At 49.3% G+C, this 21,425-nt stretch overlaps 6 gene segments (V, D, J or C); 4 read left to right on the top strand and 2 right to left on the bottom strand.

Moving 5' to 3' along the window:
- Positions 1-1,877: 1,877 nt before the first annotated feature.
- LOC142421507 (immunoglobulin heavy variable 3-23-like) lies at positions 1,878-2,768 on the bottom strand. The segment is given in 3 exon segments: positions 1,878-2,203; positions 2,299-2,398; positions 2,667-2,768. Coding segments are annotated over 3 exon segments (528 nt in total).
- Positions 2,769-4,046: 1,278 nt separating this feature from the next.
- On the top strand, positions 4,047-4,689 carry LOC142421506 (Ig heavy chain V region 6.96-like). The segment is given in 2 exon segments: positions 4,047-4,113; positions 4,214-4,689. Coding segments are annotated over 2 exon segments (543 nt in total).
- Positions 4,690-6,458: 1,769 nt separating this feature from the next.
- On the top strand, positions 6,459-7,025 carry LOC142421505 (immunoglobulin heavy variable 3-74-like). The segment is given in 2 exon segments: positions 6,459-6,477; positions 6,548-7,025. Coding segments are annotated over 2 exon segments (497 nt in total).
- Positions 7,026-7,647: 622 nt separating this feature from the next.
- On the bottom strand, positions 7,648-7,959 carry LOC142421504 (immunoglobulin heavy variable 3-11-like; the record flags this gene model as incomplete). The annotated part of the segment is given in 1 exon segment: positions 7,648-7,959. A coding segment is annotated over 1 exon segment (312 nt), but the record flags the coding sequence as incomplete, so codon positions are not given.
- Positions 7,960-8,232: 273 nt separating this feature from the next.
- Positions 8,233-9,798, top strand: LOC142421503 (immunoglobulin heavy variable 3-23-like; the record flags this gene model as incomplete). The annotated part of the segment is given in 3 exon segments: positions 8,233-8,275; positions 8,372-8,870; positions 9,708-9,798. Coding segments are annotated over 3 exon segments (633 nt in total), but the record flags the coding sequence as incomplete, so codon positions are not given.
- Positions 9,799-12,248: 2,450 nt separating this feature from the next.
- LOC142421502 (immunoglobulin heavy variable 3-23-like) lies at positions 12,249-13,580 on the top strand. The segment is given in 3 exon segments: positions 12,249-12,426; positions 12,995-13,066; positions 13,162-13,580. Coding segments are annotated over 3 exon segments (669 nt in total).
- The last annotated feature ends 7,845 nt before the right edge of the window (positions 13,581-21,425 follow it).

Raw genomic sequence — 21,425 nt, 5'->3', positions numbered from 1 at the left:
TGTCGTGGGCCCTGAGGCTGTTCATCTGCAGCGTGACCGTGCTCTGGGAGTTGTCCCTCGAGATGGTGAAGCGCCCTTGCACCGCCGACGCGTACCATGTGCTGCTACCATCGTTCTTAATATGCGCGACGTACTCGAGCCCCTTCCCAGGCGCCTGTCGCGCCCAGAGCATGCCGGAGGTCGTGTGTTTGCACCAAATCTTGACCGTTTTAGCTCAAACCTAGACCGCTTTTCCCAAACTTCAACCATTTGCCCCAAACCTCAACTGCTTTTTCACAAAACTCGACCATTTGCCCCAAACCTTGACTGTTTTTGCCCCAAAACTCGACTGTTTGCCCCAAACCTCAACTCTTTGCCCCAAATCTCAGGCAGTTTTACCCCAAACTTCGACCATCTGCCCCAATCCTCTACCATTTTTTCCCCAAACCGAGACTGTTTGAACCAAATCTTGACTGTTTTTGCACAAACTTCGACTGCTTGCCCCGAAACTCAACCATTTGACCAAAACCTCGACTGGTTTTCTCCCAAAACTTGACCACTTGCGCCAAACCTCGACTGGATTTGCCCCAAACCTTGACTCTTTGACCCAGATCTCGACTCTTTTTGCCCAAAACCTTCATTTGCCCCTAATCTCAGCCAGTTTTGCCCCAAACATTTACTTTTTGCCCCATATCTCGGCCACTTTTGCCTCAAACCTCAAGCGATTGCGCCAAATCTCGACCATTTGCCCCAAACCTCAAGTGGTTGCCCCACATCTTGACCATTTTTGCCCCAAATCTCAACCGGTTGCCCCAAATGTCAATACTTTTTGCCTCAAACGTCGACTATTTGCCCCAAATCTCGACTGCTTTTTCCCGAAACCTCAACCATTTGCCCAGACCTCAACCATTTGTCCGAAACCTCGACTGGTTTTGCCCCAAAACTCGACCGTTTGCCCCAAGCCACAACTGTTTGCCCCAAATCCCAGGCAGTTGTACCCCAAACTTCGACCATCTGCCCCAATCCGTTTTTGCCCCAAACCGAGACCGTTTGAAGCAAATCTTGACCGTTTTTGCACAAACATCAACCATTTGCCCCGAAACTCAACCATTTGACCCAAACCTCGACCGGTTTTCTCTGAAAACTTGACCACTTGCCCCAAACCTCGACGGTATTTGCCCCAAACCTCAACCATTTGCCCCTAATCTCAGCCAGTTTTGCCCCAAATATTGACTGTTTGCCTGCATCTCAACCATTTTTGCCTCAAACCTCAAGCAATTGCCCCAAATCTGGACCATTTGCCCTAAAGCTCAAGTGATTGCCCCACATCTTGACCATTTTTGCCCCAAATCTTGACTGGTTGCCCCAAATGTCAACACATTTTGCCTCAAATCTCGACCATTTGCCCTAAACCTCAAGTGGTTGCCCCACATCTTGACCATTTTTGCCACAAATCTCAACCGGTTGCCCCAAATGTCAACACTTTTTGCCCCAAACCTTGACTATCTGCCCCAAATCTCAACTACTTTTGCCCCAAACCTCAACCATTTGCCCTAACCTCAACCATTTGTCCCAAATCTCGACTGTTTTTGCCCCAAAACTCGACAATTTGCCCCTAATCCCAGCTGATTTTGCACTGTATATTGACCTTTTGCCCCAAACCTAGACCATTTTTGCCCCAAACCTCGACCGTTTGCCCCAAATCCTGACCACTTGCCCCAAACCACTGGGTGCAGGGGTTTGGGAAGCTGCTGCGATGCTGGGACACGCTGCAGGGACCTTGGGGCTGGGTGCTGGGCTGCAGGCTGGGGCAGGCAGATGAACCGGCTGGAGCCGTCCCAGCGCGGCACAGAGGGCTGGGGGCTGCCGGGCATCGCCGACGGGGAATTTTTTCCCAGCTAAACACCATCACCAGCACATTTCGCGCAGTAGTAGGTGGCCGTGTCTTCGGCCTTGAGGCTGTTCATCTGCAGCGTGAGCGTGCTCTGGGAGTCGTCCCTCGAGATGGTGAAGCGCCCTTTGACCGCCGCCGCGTAGTCTGTGTAACTACCAGTGCTGCCAATAGCTGCGACCCACTCGAGCCCCTTCCCGGGCGCCTGTCGCACCCACTCCATGCTGAAGCTGCTGAAGGAGAAGCCGGAGCCCTTGCAGACGAGGGTCAGGGACCCCCCGGGTTTCTGGAGGCCCCCTCCGGACTCGACCAGCTGCTCGGCCGCCCGCAGCCCTGCGGAAGGAGGAAGGACAGAATTGAGTCGCCCGCTCCCGCCATCGCCCCCCATATCCGCGCCCGGGGAGGGGGTCAGCGGGGCTGGGTCCTACCTGGCAGGGCTGCGAGGAGGAGGAGGAAGGTGGAGGGGGTCTTTCCCCATTCCCAGCATCTTCCTATACCCCTGCCTGACCCCAGACCCTTGCACCCAGCCTGGACCCGCACACGGTGCAGAAACCCTTTGCTTTGAGCCCCGAACCCTTGCAGTGAGCCTGGACCTCTGCCCCGAACGGGGACCTCTGAAACGAGCCCAGAGCCCTTCCTGTACCCAGACCCCCAGCACCCCAGCTTTGCTCCCCCAGGGCTGGTGTAACCCAGAAGAGGGCTCAGGGTGTGGGTGTGGGGTAGGGGTGCAGCTGTGTGCAAGGGCCCAGGCTGGGTGCGGGGCTCCAGGAAGGAGGCAGGGGGTTCAGGAAGGCGCCGGGATGTGGGGACGCAGCGCAGGGGTGTTGGGGCACGGTGCAAGTGTCAGTGCCACCACCAGCAGCCCATTTCCTGCAGTAGTAGGTGGCCGTGTCGTCATCCCTGAGGCTTCATCTGCAGCGTGAGCGTGCTCTGGGAGTTGTCCCTCGCGATGGTGAAGCGCCCTTGCACCGCCGGCGCGTACCCTGTGTATCTACCAGTGCTGCCAATAGCTGCGACGTACTCGAGCCCCTTGCCGGGCGCCTGTCGCATCCATCCCATGCCGTTGCTGCTGAAGCTGAAGCTGGAGCCCTTGCAGGACACAGATAGGACAGGGATTAGTGCTCGGAGCAGGGTTTGGGCTGGGTGCAGGGCTTTGGGCTCAGGGCAAGGGATTTAGGAACCGTGCAGGGCTTTGGGGTCCCTGGCACGGAGCAGGCAGGGTGCAGGGATGGGGGCTGGGTGCACGGGGCAGGGGGTCTGGCATCAGGGCAGGGATTTGGGCTCGGTGCAAGGGTCCGGGCTGGCCACCAGGCTTTGGGCTTGGGGCCAGGGTGTGGGCTCAGTGCAAAGGTGTCTGGAAGCTGCTGGGAAGTGGGGGAAGGGCACAGGGAGGTTTGGGCTGGCTGCAAGGGGTCTGGGCTCGGTGCAAAGCATCCAGGTTCGGTGCTGGGCTCCGGGCTCAGGACAGGCAGATGCACCGGCTGCAGCTGTGCCAGCGCGGCACAGGGGGCTGGGGGCTGCCGGGCATCGCTGCCTCCGCGGGGACACCGCTCGCCTGCGGTTTTCCTGCCCAGACACGGGGTCGGTGACAGCAGCAGCACCAGCACCACCATGAGCATGTTTTGCGCAGTAGTAGGTGCCCGTGTCTTCGGCCTTGAGGCTGTTCATCTGCAGCGTGACCGTGCTCTGGGAGTTGTCCCTCGAGATGGTGAAGCGCCCTTGCACCGCCGGCGCGTACCATGTGCTGCTACCATCGTAGCTAATACCCACAACACCCCCTGAGCCCCTTCCCGGGCGCCTGTCGCACCCAGTACATGTCGGCGCTGCTGAAGGAGAAGCCGGAGCCCTTGCAGAGGAGGGTCAGGGACCCCCCGGGTTTCTGGAGGCCCCCTCCGGACTCGACCAGCTGCTCGGCCGCCCGCAGCCCTGCGGAAGGAGGAAGGACAGAATTGAGTCGCCCGCTCCCGCCATCGCCCCCCATATCCGCGCCCGGGGAGGGGGTCAGCGGGGCTGGGTCCTACCTGGCAGGGCTGCGAGGAGGAGGAGGAAGGTGGAGGGGGTCTTTCCCCATTCCCAGCATCTTCCTAACACCCCTGCCCGACCCCAGACCCTTGCACCCAGCCTGCACCCCTGCACCCTGCTCAGACCCCTTGCTCCCTGCCTCAAGCCTGATCCCATGGCCCAGACCCAAACCCTCTGGACTGAGCCCAGACCCTTGGACCCTGCCTGGACGCCCGCACTGTGCTGAAACCCTTTGAGTTGAGCCGCGAACCCTTGCACTGAGCCAGCATGGAGCCAGGAAGAGAGGGACCTGGGGGGTCTCCCCTTGTGCCCCCTCCCCAGGGCTGCGGGCGGCCGAGCAGCTGGTCGAGTCCGGAGGGGGCCTCCAGACACCCGGGGGGTCCCTGCGCCTCCTCTGCAAGGCCTCCGGCTTCACCTTCAGCAGCTACGACATGTTCTGGGTGCGACAGGCGCCCGGGAAGGGGCTCGAGTACGTCGCGATTATTAGCACTGGTGGTAGTTGGACAGATTACGCGCCGGCGGTGCAAGGGCGCTTCACCATCTCCAAGGACAACTCCCAGAGCACGCTCACGCTGCAGATGAACAGCCTCAGGGCCCACGACACGGCCACCTACTACTGCGCGAAACGTGCTGGTGGTGGCACCGAGTCCATCACCGTGCCCCAACACCCCTGCGCTGCGTCCCCAAATCTTCCCAAAGCGCCAGCAGCCAGCGGGGAGCCCCCCACCCAACCCAGATCCTTGCCCCAAACCTCAACATTTTGCCCCAATATTCGACTGTTTGCACCACACCTTTGAGCGGTTTTGCCCCAAACCTTGACCGTTTCCCCCAAATCTCAACCGTCTGCCCCAAACCTCGACTCTTTCTGCCCCAAACCTCAGCCGTTTTTGCCCCAAACCTCAACTTTTTGCCCCAAATCTCGACTGGTTTTCCCCAAATCTCGTCTGGTTTTGCACCAAACCTTTACTCTTTGACCCAGATCTCGACTCTTTTTGCCCCAAACCTCGACCATTTGTTGCTAATCTCAGCCAGTTTTGCCCCAAATATTTACTCTTTGCCCCGTACCTCAGCCACTTTTGCCTCCAACCTCAAGCGATTGCCCCAAATCTCGACCATTTGCCCCAAACCTCAAGTGATTGCCCCCCATCTTGACCATTTTTGCCCCAAATCTCAACCGGTTGCCCCAAATGTCAACACTTTTTGCCTCAAACGTCAACTATTTGCCCCAAATCTCAACTGGTTTTGCCCCAAATCTCGACTGGTTTTGCTCCAAACCTTGACCTTTTTCTCCCAAATCTTAACCTTTTCCCCAAAACCTTGAACGTTTGCCCCACACTTTGACCGTTTTTCCCCAAAAACACAACCATTTGCCCCAAACTTTGACTGCTTTTGCCCCAAACCTCCACTTTTTGCCCCAAAGTTTCACCAGTTTTGCCCTAAACCTCAACCATTTGCCCCAAAACTCAACTGTTTGCCCCAAACCTCAACTCTTTGCCCCAAATCTCAGCCAGTTTTGCCACAAAATTCAACCATTTTCCCCAAACCCTGTCGGTTTTCTCCCAAAACTCCAGCATTTGCCCCAAACCTCAACTGTTTGCCCCAAATCTCAGCCGGTTTTCCCACAAATATTGACCGTTTGCACCACATCTCAGCCATTTTTGCTCCAAACCTCAACAATTTTTGCTACAGACGTTGATCATTTGCATCAAGTCTTGACCAGTTTTACGCAAATCTTGACCATTTGCCCCAAAACTCAACCATTTGCCCTAAACCTCGACTGGTTTTCTCTCAAAACTCCAGAATTTGCCCCAAACCTCGACTGTTTTTGCCCCAAACCTTGACTGTTTGCCCCAAATCTCGACTCTTTTTGCCCCAAACCTCGAACGTTTGCCCCTCATCTCAGCCGGTTTTGCCCCAAGTATTGAACGTTTGTCCCAAATCTCAGCCATTTTTGCCCCAAACCTGAAGCGATTGCCCCACATCTTGACCATTTTTGCCCCAAACCTTGACCAGTTGCCCCAGATGTCAACTCTTTTTGCTCCAAACCTCCACTATTTGCCCCAAATCTTCACTGGTTTTGCCCCAAACCTCAACCGTTTGCCCCAAACCTTGACCTTTTTTCTCCCAAAACGTGACCATTTACCCCAAACCTCGACTGTTTTTGCACCAAAACTCGACCATTTGCCCCTAATCTCAGCTCATTTTGCCTTAATCTTGACCAGTTGCCCCAAACTTCAACATTTTCACCCCAAAACTCCATCATTTGCACCACATCTCAACCGTTTTAGCCCAAACCTCGACCGTTTGTCCTAAACCTCATCCATTTGCCCCAAACCTCGACTGGTTTTCTCCCAAAACTCGACTGTTTGCCCCGAACCTCGAACATTTTTGCCCCAAACCTTGATCATTTGCCCCAAACCTCAACTGTTTGCCCCAAATCTCAGCCAGTGGTGCTGGAGGAGAAACCGGAGCCCTTGCAGGGCAGGCACAGGGCACAACTTTGGGTCAAGAGCCGGGCATTTGGGCACCCCGAAGGATTTGGGCTTGGTGCAGGCTGGGTGCAAGGATGTGGGCTCAGTGCAATGGTCTGGGCTTGCCCCAGGATTGCTTGCCCCCGGAGCGGGCGACTCAATTCTGTCCTTCCTCCTTCCGCAGGGCTGCGGGCGGCCGAGCAGCTGGTCGAGTCCGGAGGGGGCCTCCAGAAACCCGGGGGGTCCCTGCGCCTCCTCTGCAAGGGCTCCGGCTTCACCCTCAGCAGCTTCAACATGTACTGGGTGCGACAGGCGCCTGGGAAGGGGCTCAGGGGGGTGTTGCGGGTATTAGCTACGATGGTAGTAGCACAGACTACGCGCCGGCGGTGCAAGGGCGCTTCACCATCTCCAAGGACAACTCCCAGAGCACGCTCACGCTGCAGATGAACAGCCTCAGGGCCCACGACACGGCCACCTACTACTGCGCGAAACAAGCTGGTGGTGGCACCGAGCCCGGCAGCGTGCCCCAACACCCCTGCGCTGCGTCCCCAAATCTTCCCAAAGCGCCAGCAGCCAGCGGGGAGCCCCCCACCCAACCCAGATCCTTGCCCCAAACCTCAACATTTTGCCCCAACATTCGACTGTTTGCACCATACCTTTGACCGGTTTTGCCCCAAACCTTGACTGTTTCCCCCAAATCTCAACCATCTGCCCCAAACCTCGTCTGTTTCTGCCCCAAACCTCTGCCTTTTTTGCCCCAAATATGGGACGTTTGCCCCAAACCTCGACTGGTTTTCTCCCAAACCTCAACCATTTGCCCCTTAACTCGACTACTTTTGCCCCAAATGTCGACTGGTTTTGCCCCAGATCCTGACTGGTTTTGGTCCAAACCTTGACCTTTTTCCCCCAAAGCTTGAACTTTTGCCCAAAACCTTGACGAGTTTTGCCCCAAACCTCAACTGTTTCCCCAAAACTCAACCATTTGCCGTAGACCTCGACTGTTTGCCCCAAATCTCAGCCGGTTTTGCTGCAAAACTCAAACTTTGCCCCAAAGCTCGGCGGTTTTCTCCCAAAACTCCACCATTTGACCCAAATCTCAACTCATTTTGTCCCAAACCTTGGCTGTTTGCCCCAAATCTCGACCCTTTTTGCCTCAAATTTCGACCATTTGCCCCTAATCTCAGCCAGTTTTGCCCCAAATTTTTTCTCTTTGCCCCGTACCTCAGCCACTTTTGCCTCAAACCTCAAGCGATTGCCCCAAATCTCAACCATTTGCCCCAAAACTCAAGTGATTGCGCAGTAGTAGGTGGCCGTGTCGTGGGCCCTGAGGCTGTTCATCTGCAGCGTGAGCGTGCTCTGGGAGTTGTCCCTCGAGATGGTGAAGCGCCCTTGCACCGCCGGCGCGTATCTTGTGGTGCTACCACTGCTGCTAATATACGCGACGAACTCGAGCCCCTTCCCGGGCGCCTGTCGCACCCAGACCATGTAGAAGCTGCTGAAGGTGAAGCCGGAGCCCTTGCAGAGGAGGCGCAGGGACCCCCCGGGGGTCTGGAGGCCCCCTCCGGACTCGACCAGCTGCACGGCCGCCCGCAGCCCTGGGGAGGGGGCACAAGGGGAGACCCCCCAGGTCCCTCTGTTCCTTGCTGCAGGCTGGCACCAGTGTTGGGATAGCAAAGCTGGGGTGCTGGGGGTCTGGGCACAGGAAGGGCTCTGGGCTCGTTTCAGAGGTCCCCGTTCGGGGCAGAGGTCCAGGCTCACTGCAAAGGTTCGGGGCTCGAAGCAAAGGGTTTCTGCACCGTGTGGGGGTCCAGGCTGGGTGCAAGGGTCTGGGGTCGGTGCAGGGGTATAGGAAGATGCTGGGAATGGGGAAAGACCCCCTCCACCTTCCTCCTCCTCCTCGCAGCCCTGCCAGGTAGGACCCAGCCCCGCTGACCCCCTCCCCGGGCGCGGATATGGGGGGGCGATGGCGGGAGCGGGCGACTCAATTCTGTCCTTCCTCCTTCCGCAGGGCTGCGGGCGGCCGAGCAGCTGGTCGAGTCCGGAGGGGGCCTCCAGAAACCCGGGGGGTCCCTGCGCCTCCTCTGCAAGGCCTCCGGCTTTGACTTCTGCAGCGTCTGGATGTACTGGGTGCGACAGGCGCCCGGGAAGGGGCTCGAGGTTGTCGCATTTATTTACAGCAGTGGTGGTAGCACAAACTACGCGCCGGCGGTGCAAGGGCGCTTCACCATCTCGAGGGACGACTCCCAGAGCACGGTCACGCTGCAGATGAACAGCCTCAGGGCCCACGACACGGCCACCTACTACTGCGCGAAAAGCGCTGATGGTTGTGGCACCGAGCCCGTCACCATGACCAAACACCCCTGTGCTGGATCCCCAAATGTTCCCAAAACGCCAGCAGCCAGCGGGGAGCCCCCCACCCAACCCAAATCCTTGCCCCAAACCTTGACTGTTTGCCCCAAACCTAAACCATCTGCCCCAAACCTCTTCTGTTTCTGCCCAAAAGCTTGGTCTTTTTGGCCCCAAACCTCGCCCGTTTGCCCCAAACCTCGCCCGTTTGCCCAAACCTCAACCATTTGCCCCAAAACTCGACTGTTTGCCCCAAACCTCAACTCTTTGCCCCAAATCTCAGCCAGTTTTGCCACAAAATTCAACCATTTTCCCCAAACCCTGTCGGTTTTCTCCCAAAACTCCAGCATTTGCCCCAAACCTCAACTGTTTGCCCCAAATCTCAGCCGGTTTTCCCACAAGTATTGACCATTTGCACCACATCTCAGCCATTTTTGCTCCAAACCTCAACAATTTTTGCTACAGACGTTGATTGTTTGCATTAAATCTTGACCAGTTTTACCCAAATCTTGACCATTTGCCCCAGAACTCAACCATTTGCCCTAAACCTCGACTGGTTTTCTCTCAAAACTTCACCACTTGCCCCAAACCTCGACTGTTTTTGCCCCAAACCTTGACTGTTTGCCCCAAATCTCGACTCTTTTTGCCCCAAACCTCGAACGTTTGCCCCTCATCTCAGCCGGTTTTGCCCCAAGTATTGAACGTTTGTCCCAAATCTCAGCCATTGTTGCCCCAAACCTGAAGCGATTGCCCCACATCTTGACCATTTTTGCCCCAAACCTTGACCAGTTGCCCCAGATGTCAACTCTTTTTGCTCCAAACCTCGACTATTTGCCCCAAATCTTCACTGGTTTTGCGCCAAACCTCAACCGTTTGCCCCAAACCTTGACCTTTTTTCTCCCAAAATGTGACCATTTACCCCAAACCTCGACTGTTTTTGCACCAAAACTCGACCATTTGCCCCTAATCTCAGCTCATTTTGCCTTAATCTTGACCAGTTACCCCAAACTTCAACATTTTCGCCCCAAAACTCCATCATTTGCACCGAATCTCAACCGTTTTAGCCCAAACCTCGACCGTTTGTCCTAAACCTCATCCATTTGCCCCAAACCTCGACTGGTTTTCTCCCAAACCTCAACTGTTTGCCCCAAACCCCAGCCAGAGGTGCTGGAGGAGAAACCGGAGCCCTTGCAGGGCAGTCACAGGGCACAAATTTGAGTCAAGAGCCGGGCATTTGGGCACCCCGAAGGATTTGGGCTTGGTGCAGGGGTGCAGGCTGGGTGCAAGGATGTGGGCTCAGTGCAATGGTCTGGGCTTGCCCCAAGATTGCTTGCCCCCGGAGCGGGCGACTCAATTCTGTCCTTCCTCCTTCCGCAGGGCTGCGGGCGGCCGAGCAGCTGGTCGAGTCTGGAGGGGGCCTCCAGACACCCGGGGGGTCCCTGCGCCTCCTCTGCAAGGGCTCCGGCTTTGACTTCAGCAACACCGACATGAGCTGGGTGCGACAGGCGCCCGGGAAGGGGCTCGAGTTCGTCGCAGTTATTAGTAGCAGTGGTAGTAGCACAGACTACGCGCCGGCGGTGCAAGGGCGCTTCACCATCTCCAAGGACAACTCCCAGAGCACGGTCACGCTGCAGATGAACAGCCTCAGGGCCCACGACACGGCCACCTACTACTGCGCGAAACGTGCTGCTGGTGGTGGCACCGAGCCCGGCACCGTGCCCCAACACCCCTGCGCTGCGTCCCCAAATCTTCCCAAAGCGCCAGCAGCCAGCGGGGAGCCCCCCACCCAACCCAGATCCTTGCCCCAAACCTTCACCTTTTGCCCCAAACCTCAACTGTTTCTGCCCCAAACCTCAGCCTGTTTTGCCCCAAATATTGGATGTTGGCCCCAAACCTCACCCACTTGCCCCGAACCTCAACTGTTTGCCCCAAAACTCGACTACTTTTGCCCCCATTCTCGACTGGTTTTGCCCCAGATCGTGACTGGTTTTGGTCCAAACCTTGACCTTTTTCCCCCAAAGCTCGAACTTTTGCCCCAAACCTTGACTGACTGCTCCAAATCTCAACTCTTTGCCCCAAACCTCAGCCATTTGCCCCAAACCTCAACTGTTTGCCCCAAATCTCAGCCACTTTTGCCGCAAAACTCAACCATTTGCCCCAAAGTTCGGCCTTTTTCTCCCAAAACTCCACCATTTGACCCAAATGTCTACTCCTTTTGTCCCAAACCTTGACTGTTTGCCCGAAATCTCAGCCATTTTTGCCCCAAACCTGAAGCGATTGCCCCACATCTTGACCCTTTTTGCCCCAAACCTTGACCAGTTACCACAAATGTCAACTCTTTTTGCCCCAAACCTTGACTATTTGCCCCAAACCTCGACTGCTTTTGCCCCAAACGTCAGCAATTTACCAAAATCTCAACCATTTGCCCCAAACCTCGACTGTTTTTGCCAGCAAAATCGACCGTTTGCCCCAAATGTCAGCTCATTTTGCTCAAAATATTGACGGTTTGCCCCAAATCTCGACCATTTTTGCCCCCACCTCCACCGTTAGTCCCAAATCTTGACCACTCGCCACAAACCTCGACCATTTTTGCCCCAAACCTCAATCATTTGCACCAAACCTCGACTGGTTTTCTCCCAAAACTCGACTGTTTGCAACACATCTCAGCCCGTTTTGCCACAAATATTGACCGTTTGCCCCCAAATCTCAACCGGTTTTGCCCCAAACCTCGACCATTTTCCCGCAGACCTTGATCCTTAGCACCAGCCTGAAACATCTCTGCGCTCTTCCCCTAATTCTCAGCATCTTCCCCAAATCCCTGTCCCCAGCCCAGACCCCGCACCCGGCCCAGAGCCCTGCACCGAGCCGGGACATCCCTGCACCCTTCCCCAAATCCCAGCATCTGCACGAAGCCCTCGCCTCAAACCTGGCCCCTTGCCTCCAGCTCAGCCCTGGCCCCAAGCCCACACCCTTGTCCCGAGTCTGGACCATTGCACCCAGCCCAGAGCCTCGGCCCCCACCCAGACGCCTGCAGGGTGCAGAACCCCTGGGTCTTCACCCAAAACCCCTCTCCTGCGTCTTCTCTGCAAGGGTCCGGCTTCACCTCCAGCAGCAATGGCGTGTTCTGGGTGCCACAGGCGCCCGGGAAGGGGCTCGAGTTCGTCACGGGTATTTACAGCAGTGGTAGCACAGACTACGCGCCGGCGGTGCAAGGGCGCTTCACCATCTCGAGGGACGACTCCCAGAGCACGCTCACGCTGCAGATGAACAGCCTCAGGGCCCACGACACGGCCACCTACTACTGCGCGAAATATACTGGTGAAGGTTTTTAGCTGGGAAAAAATTCCCCGTCGGCGATGCCCGGCAGCCCCCAGCCCTCTGTGCCGCGCTGGGACGGCTCCAGCCGGTTCATCTGCCCGCCGCAGCCTGCAGCCCCGCACTGCGCCCAGAGCACCCAGGTGTCGGGGTTTAACCCCAGCCAGCACCTGAGCACCCCCCAGCCGCTCGCTCGCTCCCCCCACAACAGCATGGGGGAGAGAATGAGAAGAGGAAAAGTGAGGAACCTGCTGGGTCGAGATAAAGGCAGTTTGATCTTGGACAGGAAAGCAAAGGACGCTCAGGCGAGCAAAGCAAAGAGAGGAATGCATTCACCGCTTCCCGTGGGAGGGCAGGCAGCCCCCATGGAGCCGTCTCCAGGACAGCAGGGCTCCAGCACGCGTAACGGTGACTCGGGAAGACGAACGCCGTCGCTCCGAACGTCGCCCCTTCCTCCTTCTTCCCCAGCTTTATATACTGGGCATGACGCCCTATGGTATGGAATAGCCCTTTGGGCAGTTGGGATCAGCTGTCCTGGCTGCGTCCCCTCCCAGCTTCTTCTGCACCCGGCAGAGCGTGGGGAGCTGAAAAGTCCTTGCCCAGTGCAGCAGCAACTAAAACATCTCTGTGCCATCAACGCTGTTTTCAGCACAAACGCAAAACACAGCCCCGTACCAGCCACTATAAAGAAAATCAACTCTGTCTCAGCTGAAACCAGGACAGCAGCGTACAGAGCCCAGGCTGGGTGCAAGGCTCTGGGCTCGGTTCAGGTGGTCCAGGCTTGAGGCGAGGGTCTGGGATTGGAGTAGGGGTCCGGAGCAGCGTAAAGAGCCCAGGCTGGGTCCAAGGGTCTGGGCTCAGTCCAGAGGGTTTGGGCTTGGGCCATGGGACCACGCCTGAGGCAGGGAGCAAGGGGTCTGAGCAGGGTGCAGGGGTGCAGGCTGGGTGCAAGGGTCTGGGGTCGGTGCAGGGGTGTTAGGAAGATGCTGGGAACGGGGAAAGACCCCCTCGACCTTCCTCCTCCTCCTCGCAGCCCTGCCAGGTAGGACCCAGCCCCGCTGACCCCCTCCCCGGGCGCGGATATGGGGGGCGATGGCGGGAGCGGGCGACTCAATTCTGTCCTTCCTCCTTCCGCAGGGCTGCGGGCGGCCGAGCAGCTGGTCGAGTCCGGAGGGGGCCTCCAGAAACCCGGGGGGTCCCTGCGCCTCCTCTGCAAGGGCTCCGGCTTCTCCTTCAGCAGCTACAGCATGGAGTGGGTGCGACAGGCGCCCGGGAAGGGGCTCGAGTGGGTCGCGCAAATTAGCACTGGTGGTAGTTGGACAGGGTACGCGCCGGCGGTGCAAGGGCGCTTCACCATCTCCAAGGACAACTCCCAGAGCACGCTCACGCTGCAGATGAACAGCCTCAGGGCCCACGACACGGCCACCTACTACTGCGTGAAAAGTGCTGCTGGTGGTGGCACCGAGCCCGGCACCGTGCCCCAACACCCCTGCGCTGCGTCCCCAAATCTTCCCAAAGCGCCAGCAGCCAGCGGGGAGCCCCCCACCCAACCCTGATCCTTGCCCCAAACCTCAACATTTTGCCCCAAAATTCGACTGTTTGCACCATACCTTTGAGCGGTTTTGACCCAAACCTTGACCGTTTCCCCCAAATCTCAACCGTCTGCCCCAAACCTCGACTGTTTCTGCCCCAAACCTCAGCCGTTTTTCCCCCAAACCTCAATTGTTTGCCCCAAATCTGAACTGGTTTTCCCCAAATCTCAACTGGTTTTGCTCCAAACTTTGACCTTTTTCCCCCAAATCTCAACCGTTTGCCCAAAACCTTGAATGTTTGCCCCAAACCCCAACCGTTTTTCCCCAAAAATGCAACCATTTGCCCCAAACCTTGACTGCTTTTGCCGTAAACCTTGATCTTTTGCCCCAAACCTTGAACTTTTGCCCCAAACCTCGAACTTTTGCCCCAAACCTCGACCACTTTTGCCCCAAATCTCAACTGGTTTTGCCCCAAATCTCGACTGTTTTCCCCAAATCTCAGCCAGTTTTGCAACAAAACTCAACCATTTGCCCCAAACCTCAGCGGTTTCCTCCCAAAACCCGACCGTTTGCCTGAAATCTCAACTGGTTTTGCCCCAAACCTCAAACTTTTGCCCCAAACCTCGACAATTTTTGCCCCAAATCTCGACCATTTTCCCCCAACCTCAACTGTTTGCCCCAATTCTCAGCCAGTTTTGCCCCAAATATTGACCATTTGCACCAAATCTCAACTATTTTTGCCTCAAACCTCGACCATTTTTGCCACAGACCTTGACCATTTGCACCAAATATTGACCAGTTTTGCCCAAATCTTGACCGTTTGCCCCGAAACTCAACCATTTGCCCTAAACCTTGACCTTTTGCCCCGAAACTCAACCATTTGCCCCAAACCTCGACTGGTTTTCCCCAAAACTTGACCACTTGCCCCAAATCTCGACAGTTTTTGCCCCAAACCTCAACCATTTGCCCCAAATCTCAGCTGGTTTTGCCCCAAATCGCAACCATTTTTGCCCCAAACCTCGATGATTTGACGCAAACCTTGATCATTTGCCCCAAATCTGGACCGTTTTTCTCCCAAAGCTCGACCATTTGCCCCAAACCTCGACTGTTTTTGCCCCAAACCTCGACTGTTTGCCCCAAATCTTCACCACTTGCCCCGAACCTCCACCGTTTTTGCCCCAACCCTCGGTCGTTTGCACCAAATCTCGACCGTTTTAGCCCCAACCTCGAACATTCGTCCCAAACTTCAACCATTTGCCCCAAACCTCGACTGGTTTTCTCCCAAAACTTGACTCTTTGCCCCAAACCCCGACCATTTTTGCCCCAAACCTCGACCGTTTGCCCCAAACCTCAACTGTTTGCCCCAAATCTCAGCCAGTTTTGCCCCAAATATTGACCGTTTGCCCCCAAATCTCAACCGTTTTTGCCACTAACTTCAATCATTTGCCCCAAACCTCGACCATTTTTGCCCCAGATCTCGACCGTTTTTGCCCCAAACCTCAACCGTTTCCCCTAAGCTTGGCCGGGTTTGCCCCAAATATTGACCGTTTGCCCCAAATCTCGACAGTTTTTGCCCCAAACCTCGACCGTTTGCCCCTAATCTCAGCCGGGTTTGCCCCAAATATTGACCGTTTGCCCCCAAATCTCAGCCATTTTTGCCTAAAACCTCAAGCGATTGCCCCAAATCTCAACCATTTGCCCCAAACCTGAAGCGATTGCCCCACATCTTGACCATTTTTGCCCCAAGCCTTGACCGGTTGCCCCAAATGTCAACACTTTTTGCCCCAAACCTCGACTGTTTTTGCCTCAAACCTCAACCATTTGTCCCAAACCTCGACTGTTTTTGCCTCAAAACTCGACCATTTGCCCCTAATCTCGGCTGATTTTGCACCAAATCTTGACCATTTGCCCCAAACCTCGACCATTTTTGCTCCAAACTTCGATCGTTTGCACCAAATCTCAACCGTTTTAGCCCCAACCTCGACCATTCGTCCCAAACTTCAACCATTTGCCCCAAACTTCAACTGGTTTTCTCCCAAAACTCGACTGTTTGCCCCAAACCTCGACCGTTTGCCCCAAACCTCAACCGTTTGCCCCAAACCTCAACTGTTTGCCCCAAATCTCAGCTGATTTTGCCCAAAATATTGACCGTTTGCCCCAAATCTCAACCGGTTTTGCCCCAAACCTCGACCATTTTTGCCCCAAATCTTGACCACTTGCCCCAAACCTCGACTATTTTTGCCCCAAACCTCGATTGTTTGCACCAAATCCTGACCGTTTTTGCCCAAACCTCGATTGTTTGTCCCAAACCTCAACCATTTGCCCCAAACCTCGACTGGTTTTCTCCCAAAACTCAACCATTTTTCCGAAACCTTGAGTGTTTTTGCCCCAAACCTCAACCCTTTGCCCCAAACCTCAACTGTTTGCCCCAAATCTCAGCCAGTTTTGCCCCAAATATTGACCATTTGCCCCAGTTCTCAACGGGTTTTGCCCCAAACTTCGACCATTTGCCCCAAACCTCGACCATTTTTGCCCCAAACCATTACCGTTTGCACCAAATCTTGACCGTTTTTGCCCAAATCCTGACCGTCTGCCCCGAAACTCAACCATTTGCCCCAAACCTCGACCATTTTTGCCCCAAATCTTGACCACTTGCCCCAAACCTCGACCATTTTTGCCCCAAAACACGACCGTTTGCACCAAACCTCGACCGTTTTTGCCCCAAACCGCGACCGTTTGCACCAAACCTCGACCATTTTTGCCCAAATCTTGACCGTTTGCCCCGAAACTCAACTATTTGCCCCAAACCTCGACCATTTTTGCCCCAAATCTTGACCACTTGCCCCAAACCTCGACCATTTTTGCCCCAAAAAGCGACCGTTTGCACCAAACCTCGACCGTTTTTGCCCCAAACCGCGACCGTTTGCACCAAATCTTGACCGTTTTTGCCCAAATCTTGACCGTTTTCCCCGAAACTCAACCGTTTGCCCCAAACCTCGACCAGTTTTGCCCCAAATCTCAAGTAATTGCCCCAAATCTCAAGTAATTGCCCCAAATCTCATCCTTTTGCCCCAAACCTCGCCCGATCCCAGCACCTTCCCGACGTCCTGAGCCTGGATCCCTGCTGGAAACTCAGACCCTGGCCCTAATAAACTTAATTATTAGCCTTAATTAAGAGGGGATGGGGGATAATTTTAATTATTAGCCCTAATACACTTCATTATTAGCCCTAATGACTTAATTATCAGCCATAATTTAGGAGGGATGGGAAGTAAATTTAATTATAAGCCCTAATAAACTTAATTATAAGCCTTAATTGAGCGGGGATGGGAAATATATTTAATTATAATGGCTAATAAACTTAGTTATTAGCCTTAATTAAGAGGGGATGGGGGATAATTTTAATTATTAGCCCTAATACACTTCATTATTAGCCCTAATGACTTAATTATCAGCCATAATTTAGCAGGGATGGGAAGTAAATTTAATTATAAGCCCTAATAAACTTAATTATAAGCCTTAATTGAGCGGGGATGGGAAATATATTTAAATATAATGGCTAATAAACTTAGTTATTAGCCTTAATTTAGTGGGGATGGGGAATAAATTTAATTATTAGCCCTAATACACTTCATTATTAGCCTTAATTTAGTGAGAATGGGAAATGAATGTAATTATATGGCCTAATAGACTTAATTATTAGCCCTAATTTAGCAGGGATGGGAAAGAAATGTAATGATAAGGCCTAATAAACTTAGTTATTAGCCTTAATTTAGTGGGGATGGGAAAGAAATGTAATTATAAGGCCTAATAAACCTAATTATTAGCCTTAATTTAGTGGGAATGGGGGATAAATTTAATTATAAGGCCTAATAAACTTAATTATTAGCCCTGATTTAGTGGGGATGTGGGATAAATTTAATGATAAGGCCTAATAAACTTAATTATTAGCCCTAATTTAGGGGCGGTGGGGGATAAATTTAATTATAAGGCCTTAATTTACTGGGGATGGGGGATAAATTTAATTATAAGGCCTAATAGACTTAATTATTAGCCTTAATTTAGTGGGGATGGGAAATAAATTTAATTATAAAGCCTAATAAACTTCATTATTAGCCCTAATTTCACAGGGATGGAAATAAATGTAATGATAAGGCCTAATAAACTTAGTTATTAGCCTTAATTTAGTGGGGATGAGGGATAAATTTAATTATAAGGCCTTAATTTAGTGGGGATGGGGGATAAATTTAATTATTAGCCCTAATAAACTTAGTTATTAGCCTTAATTTAGTGGGGATGGGAAAGAAATGTAATTATAAGGCCTAATAAACTTAATTATTAGCCTTAATTTAGAGGGATTGGGGGATAAATTTAATTATAAATCCTAATAAACTTAATTATTAGCCCTACATTAGCAGAGATGGGAAAGAAATGTAATGATAAGGCCTAATAAACTTAATTATTAGCCCTGATTTAGTGGGAATGGGGGATAAATTTAATTATAAGGCCTTAATTTAGTGGGGATGGGGGATAAATTTAATTATAAGGCCTAATAAACTTAGTTATTAGCCTTAATTTAGTGGGGATGGGAAAGAAATGTAATGATAAGGCCTAATAAACTTAATTATTAGCCTTAATTTAGAGGGATTGGGGGATAAATTTAATCATAAGGCCTAATAGACTTAATTATTAGCCCTGATTTAGGGGGCATGGGGGATAAATTTAATTATAAGGCCTTAATTTAGTGGGAATGGGGGATAAATTTAATTATAAGGCCTAATAGACTTAATTATTAGCCCTAATTTAGTGGGGATGGGGGATAAATTTAATTATAAGGCCTAATAAACTTAATTATTAGCCTTAAATTAGTGGGGATGGGAGATAAATTTAATTATAAAGCGTAAAAAACTTCATTATTAGCCCCAATTTCGCAGGGATGGGAAAGAAATGTAATGATAAGGCCTAATAAACTTAGTTATTAGGCTTAATTTAGTGGGGATGGGGGATAAATTTAATTATTAGCCCTAATAAACTTAGTTATTAGCCTTAATTTAGTGGGGATGGGAAAGAAATGTAATTATAAGGCCTAATAAACCTAATTATTAGCCATAATTTAGTGGGAATGGGGGATAAATTTAATTATAAGGCCTAATAAACTTAATTATTAGCCTTAATTTAGTGGGGATGGGGGATAAATTTAATTATAAGGCCTAATAATCCTAATTATTAGGCCTAATTTAGTGGGGATGTGGGATAAATTTAATTATAAGGCCTTATAAACTTAATTATTAGCCTTAATTTAGTGGGGATGGGGGATAAATTTAATTATAAGGCCTTAATTTAGTCAGGATGTGGGATAAATTTAATGATAAGGCCTAATAAACTTAGTTATTAGCCTTAATTTAGTGGGGATGGGGAATAAATGTAATGATAAGGCCTAACAAATGTAATTATTAGCCTAATAACGTAATTATTAGCCCTAATAGACTGACGTATTAGCCCTAATCAAGTTAATTTTCGGCCCTAATCGCGGGCTCGGGGGAGCTCCACTTAATTAGAGCCCGAAATTCAGGTGCCGAGAGCAACAGCTGTCACGGAAAGCCCCAAAAGGAGAAGCGGGATCTCAATCTGGGGGGAAAAAGGCCCTTTTTGGGGTTTCAGGTCCAAAAATGGATATTTTTGGCGACGGCAGCTGGGCGGGAAAGCCCCAAAACGGGCGGGTTTAGCGGCGAAAAAGGGGCTGCCCCCGCCGGCCCCAAAATAGGGAAGAGCCGGCCTGCCCTCCGCCCCTGTTATTAGCTTTATTTATTAGCGTTATTAGCTTTATTTATTAGAGTTATTAGCTTTATTTATTAGAGTTATTAGCTTTATTTATTAGCGTTATTAGCTTTATTAGCGTTATTAGCTGAGAGTTCATGGTAATGGGTTTATTTGCTCTTATTATTTGCGGTATTTTATTTGCCGTTTCGTCGTCGTTATTGTTTTATGGGCAGGGTTTGCTATTTTGTTGTTGGTATTACCTTAGTAGAATTATTATTATTATTATTATTATTATTATTATTATTATTATTATTATTATTAATGTTATTATTATTAATATTATTATTGATGATGTTGTTGTTATTACTATTACTATTACTATTATTAATTATTATTATTATTTTATTATCATTTTAATATGTTACTTTGTTTTCTTTTATTATTATTATTATTATTAGCAATAATACAACCTGCTTTAATTTCTTTTATTATTATTATTATTATTAGCAATAATACAACCTGCTTTAATTTCTTTTATTATTATTATTATTAGCAGCAATAATACAACCTGCTTTAATTTCTTTTATTATTATTATTATTATTAGCAATAATACAACCTGCTTTAATTTCTTTTATTATTATTATTAGCAGCAATAATACGTCCTCATTTATTTGCTTTTATTATTATTATTATTATTATTATTATTATCAATAATACGTCCTAATTTATTTGCTATTATATTATTGTTATTATTATTATTATTATTATTATTATTATTATTATTATTATTATTATTATTATTATATTATTAGCAATAATACGTCCTAATTTATTTGCTTTTATTATTATTATTATTATTATTATTATCAATAATACGTCCTAATTTATTTGCTATTATTATTATTATTATTATTATTATCAGCAGCAATAATACGTCCTAATTTATTTGCTATTATTATTATTATTATTATTATTATTATTATCAATAATACGTTCTAATTTATTTTTATTATTATTATTATTATTATTATTATTATTATTATTATTAGCAGCAATAATACGTCCTAATTTATTTGCTTTTTTAAATTATTATTATTATTAGAAGCAGCAATAATACATCCTACTTTATTTTCTTTTTAAATTATTATTATTATTGTTATTAGCAATAATATATCCTACTTCATTTTCTTTTTAAAGTAGTATTATTATTGTTATTAGCAATAATATATCCTACTTTATTTTCATTATTATTATTATTATTATTATTATTATTATTATTATTATTATTATATCCTACTTTATTTCCTTTTATTATTATTATTGTTGTTGTTATTAGCAATAATATATCCTACTTCATTTTATTTTTTTATTATTATTATTATTATTATTAACAATCATACATCCTAATTTATTTTCTTTCTTTATTTTTATTATTAGCAATAATACGTCCTACTTTATTTTCTTTTATTATTATTATTATTAGCAGTAATAGTACATCCTACTTTATTTTCTTTTATTATTATTAGCAATAATACATCCTACTTTATTTTATTATTATTATTATTAGCAATAATATATCCTACTTTATTTTCTATTATTATTAGCAATAATACATCCTACTTTATTTTCTTTTATTATTATTATTATTATTATTAGCAGTAATAATACGTCCTACTTTATTTTCTTTTATTATTATTATTATTATTAGCAGTAATAAGACAACCTACTTTATTTTCTTTTACTATCATTATTGGCAACAATATGCCCTACTTCCTTTTCTTTTATTATAATAATAATTATTATTAGCAATAATACATCCTACTTTATTTTCTTTTATCACTTTTATTATTAGCAGCAATAATACAACCTACGTTTTTATTTTATTATCATTACTATTAGCAATAATATGTCATTTTTTATTTTCTTTTATTGTCGTTGTTATTATTAGCCATAATACATCCTTTTTTTTAATTATTATTATATTAGCAGCAATAATACATCCCATTTTATTGTCTTTTTTTATTATTACTATTAATAATAATACATCCTTATTATTACTATTAATAATAATACATCCTTATTATTATTATTAATAATAATACATCCGA

This window comes from Mycteria americana, chromosome 31 (genome assembly GCF_035582795.1).
Source record: "Mycteria americana isolate JAX WOST 10 ecotype Jacksonville Zoo and Gardens chromosome 31, USCA_MyAme_1.0, whole genome shotgun sequence".
Lineage (NCBI taxonomy): Eukaryota > Metazoa > Chordata > Aves > Ciconiiformes > Ciconiidae > Mycteria > Mycteria americana.
The sequence above is the reverse complement of the archived record's forward strand: the minus strand, read 5'-3'. Positions and strand labels throughout refer to the sequence as shown.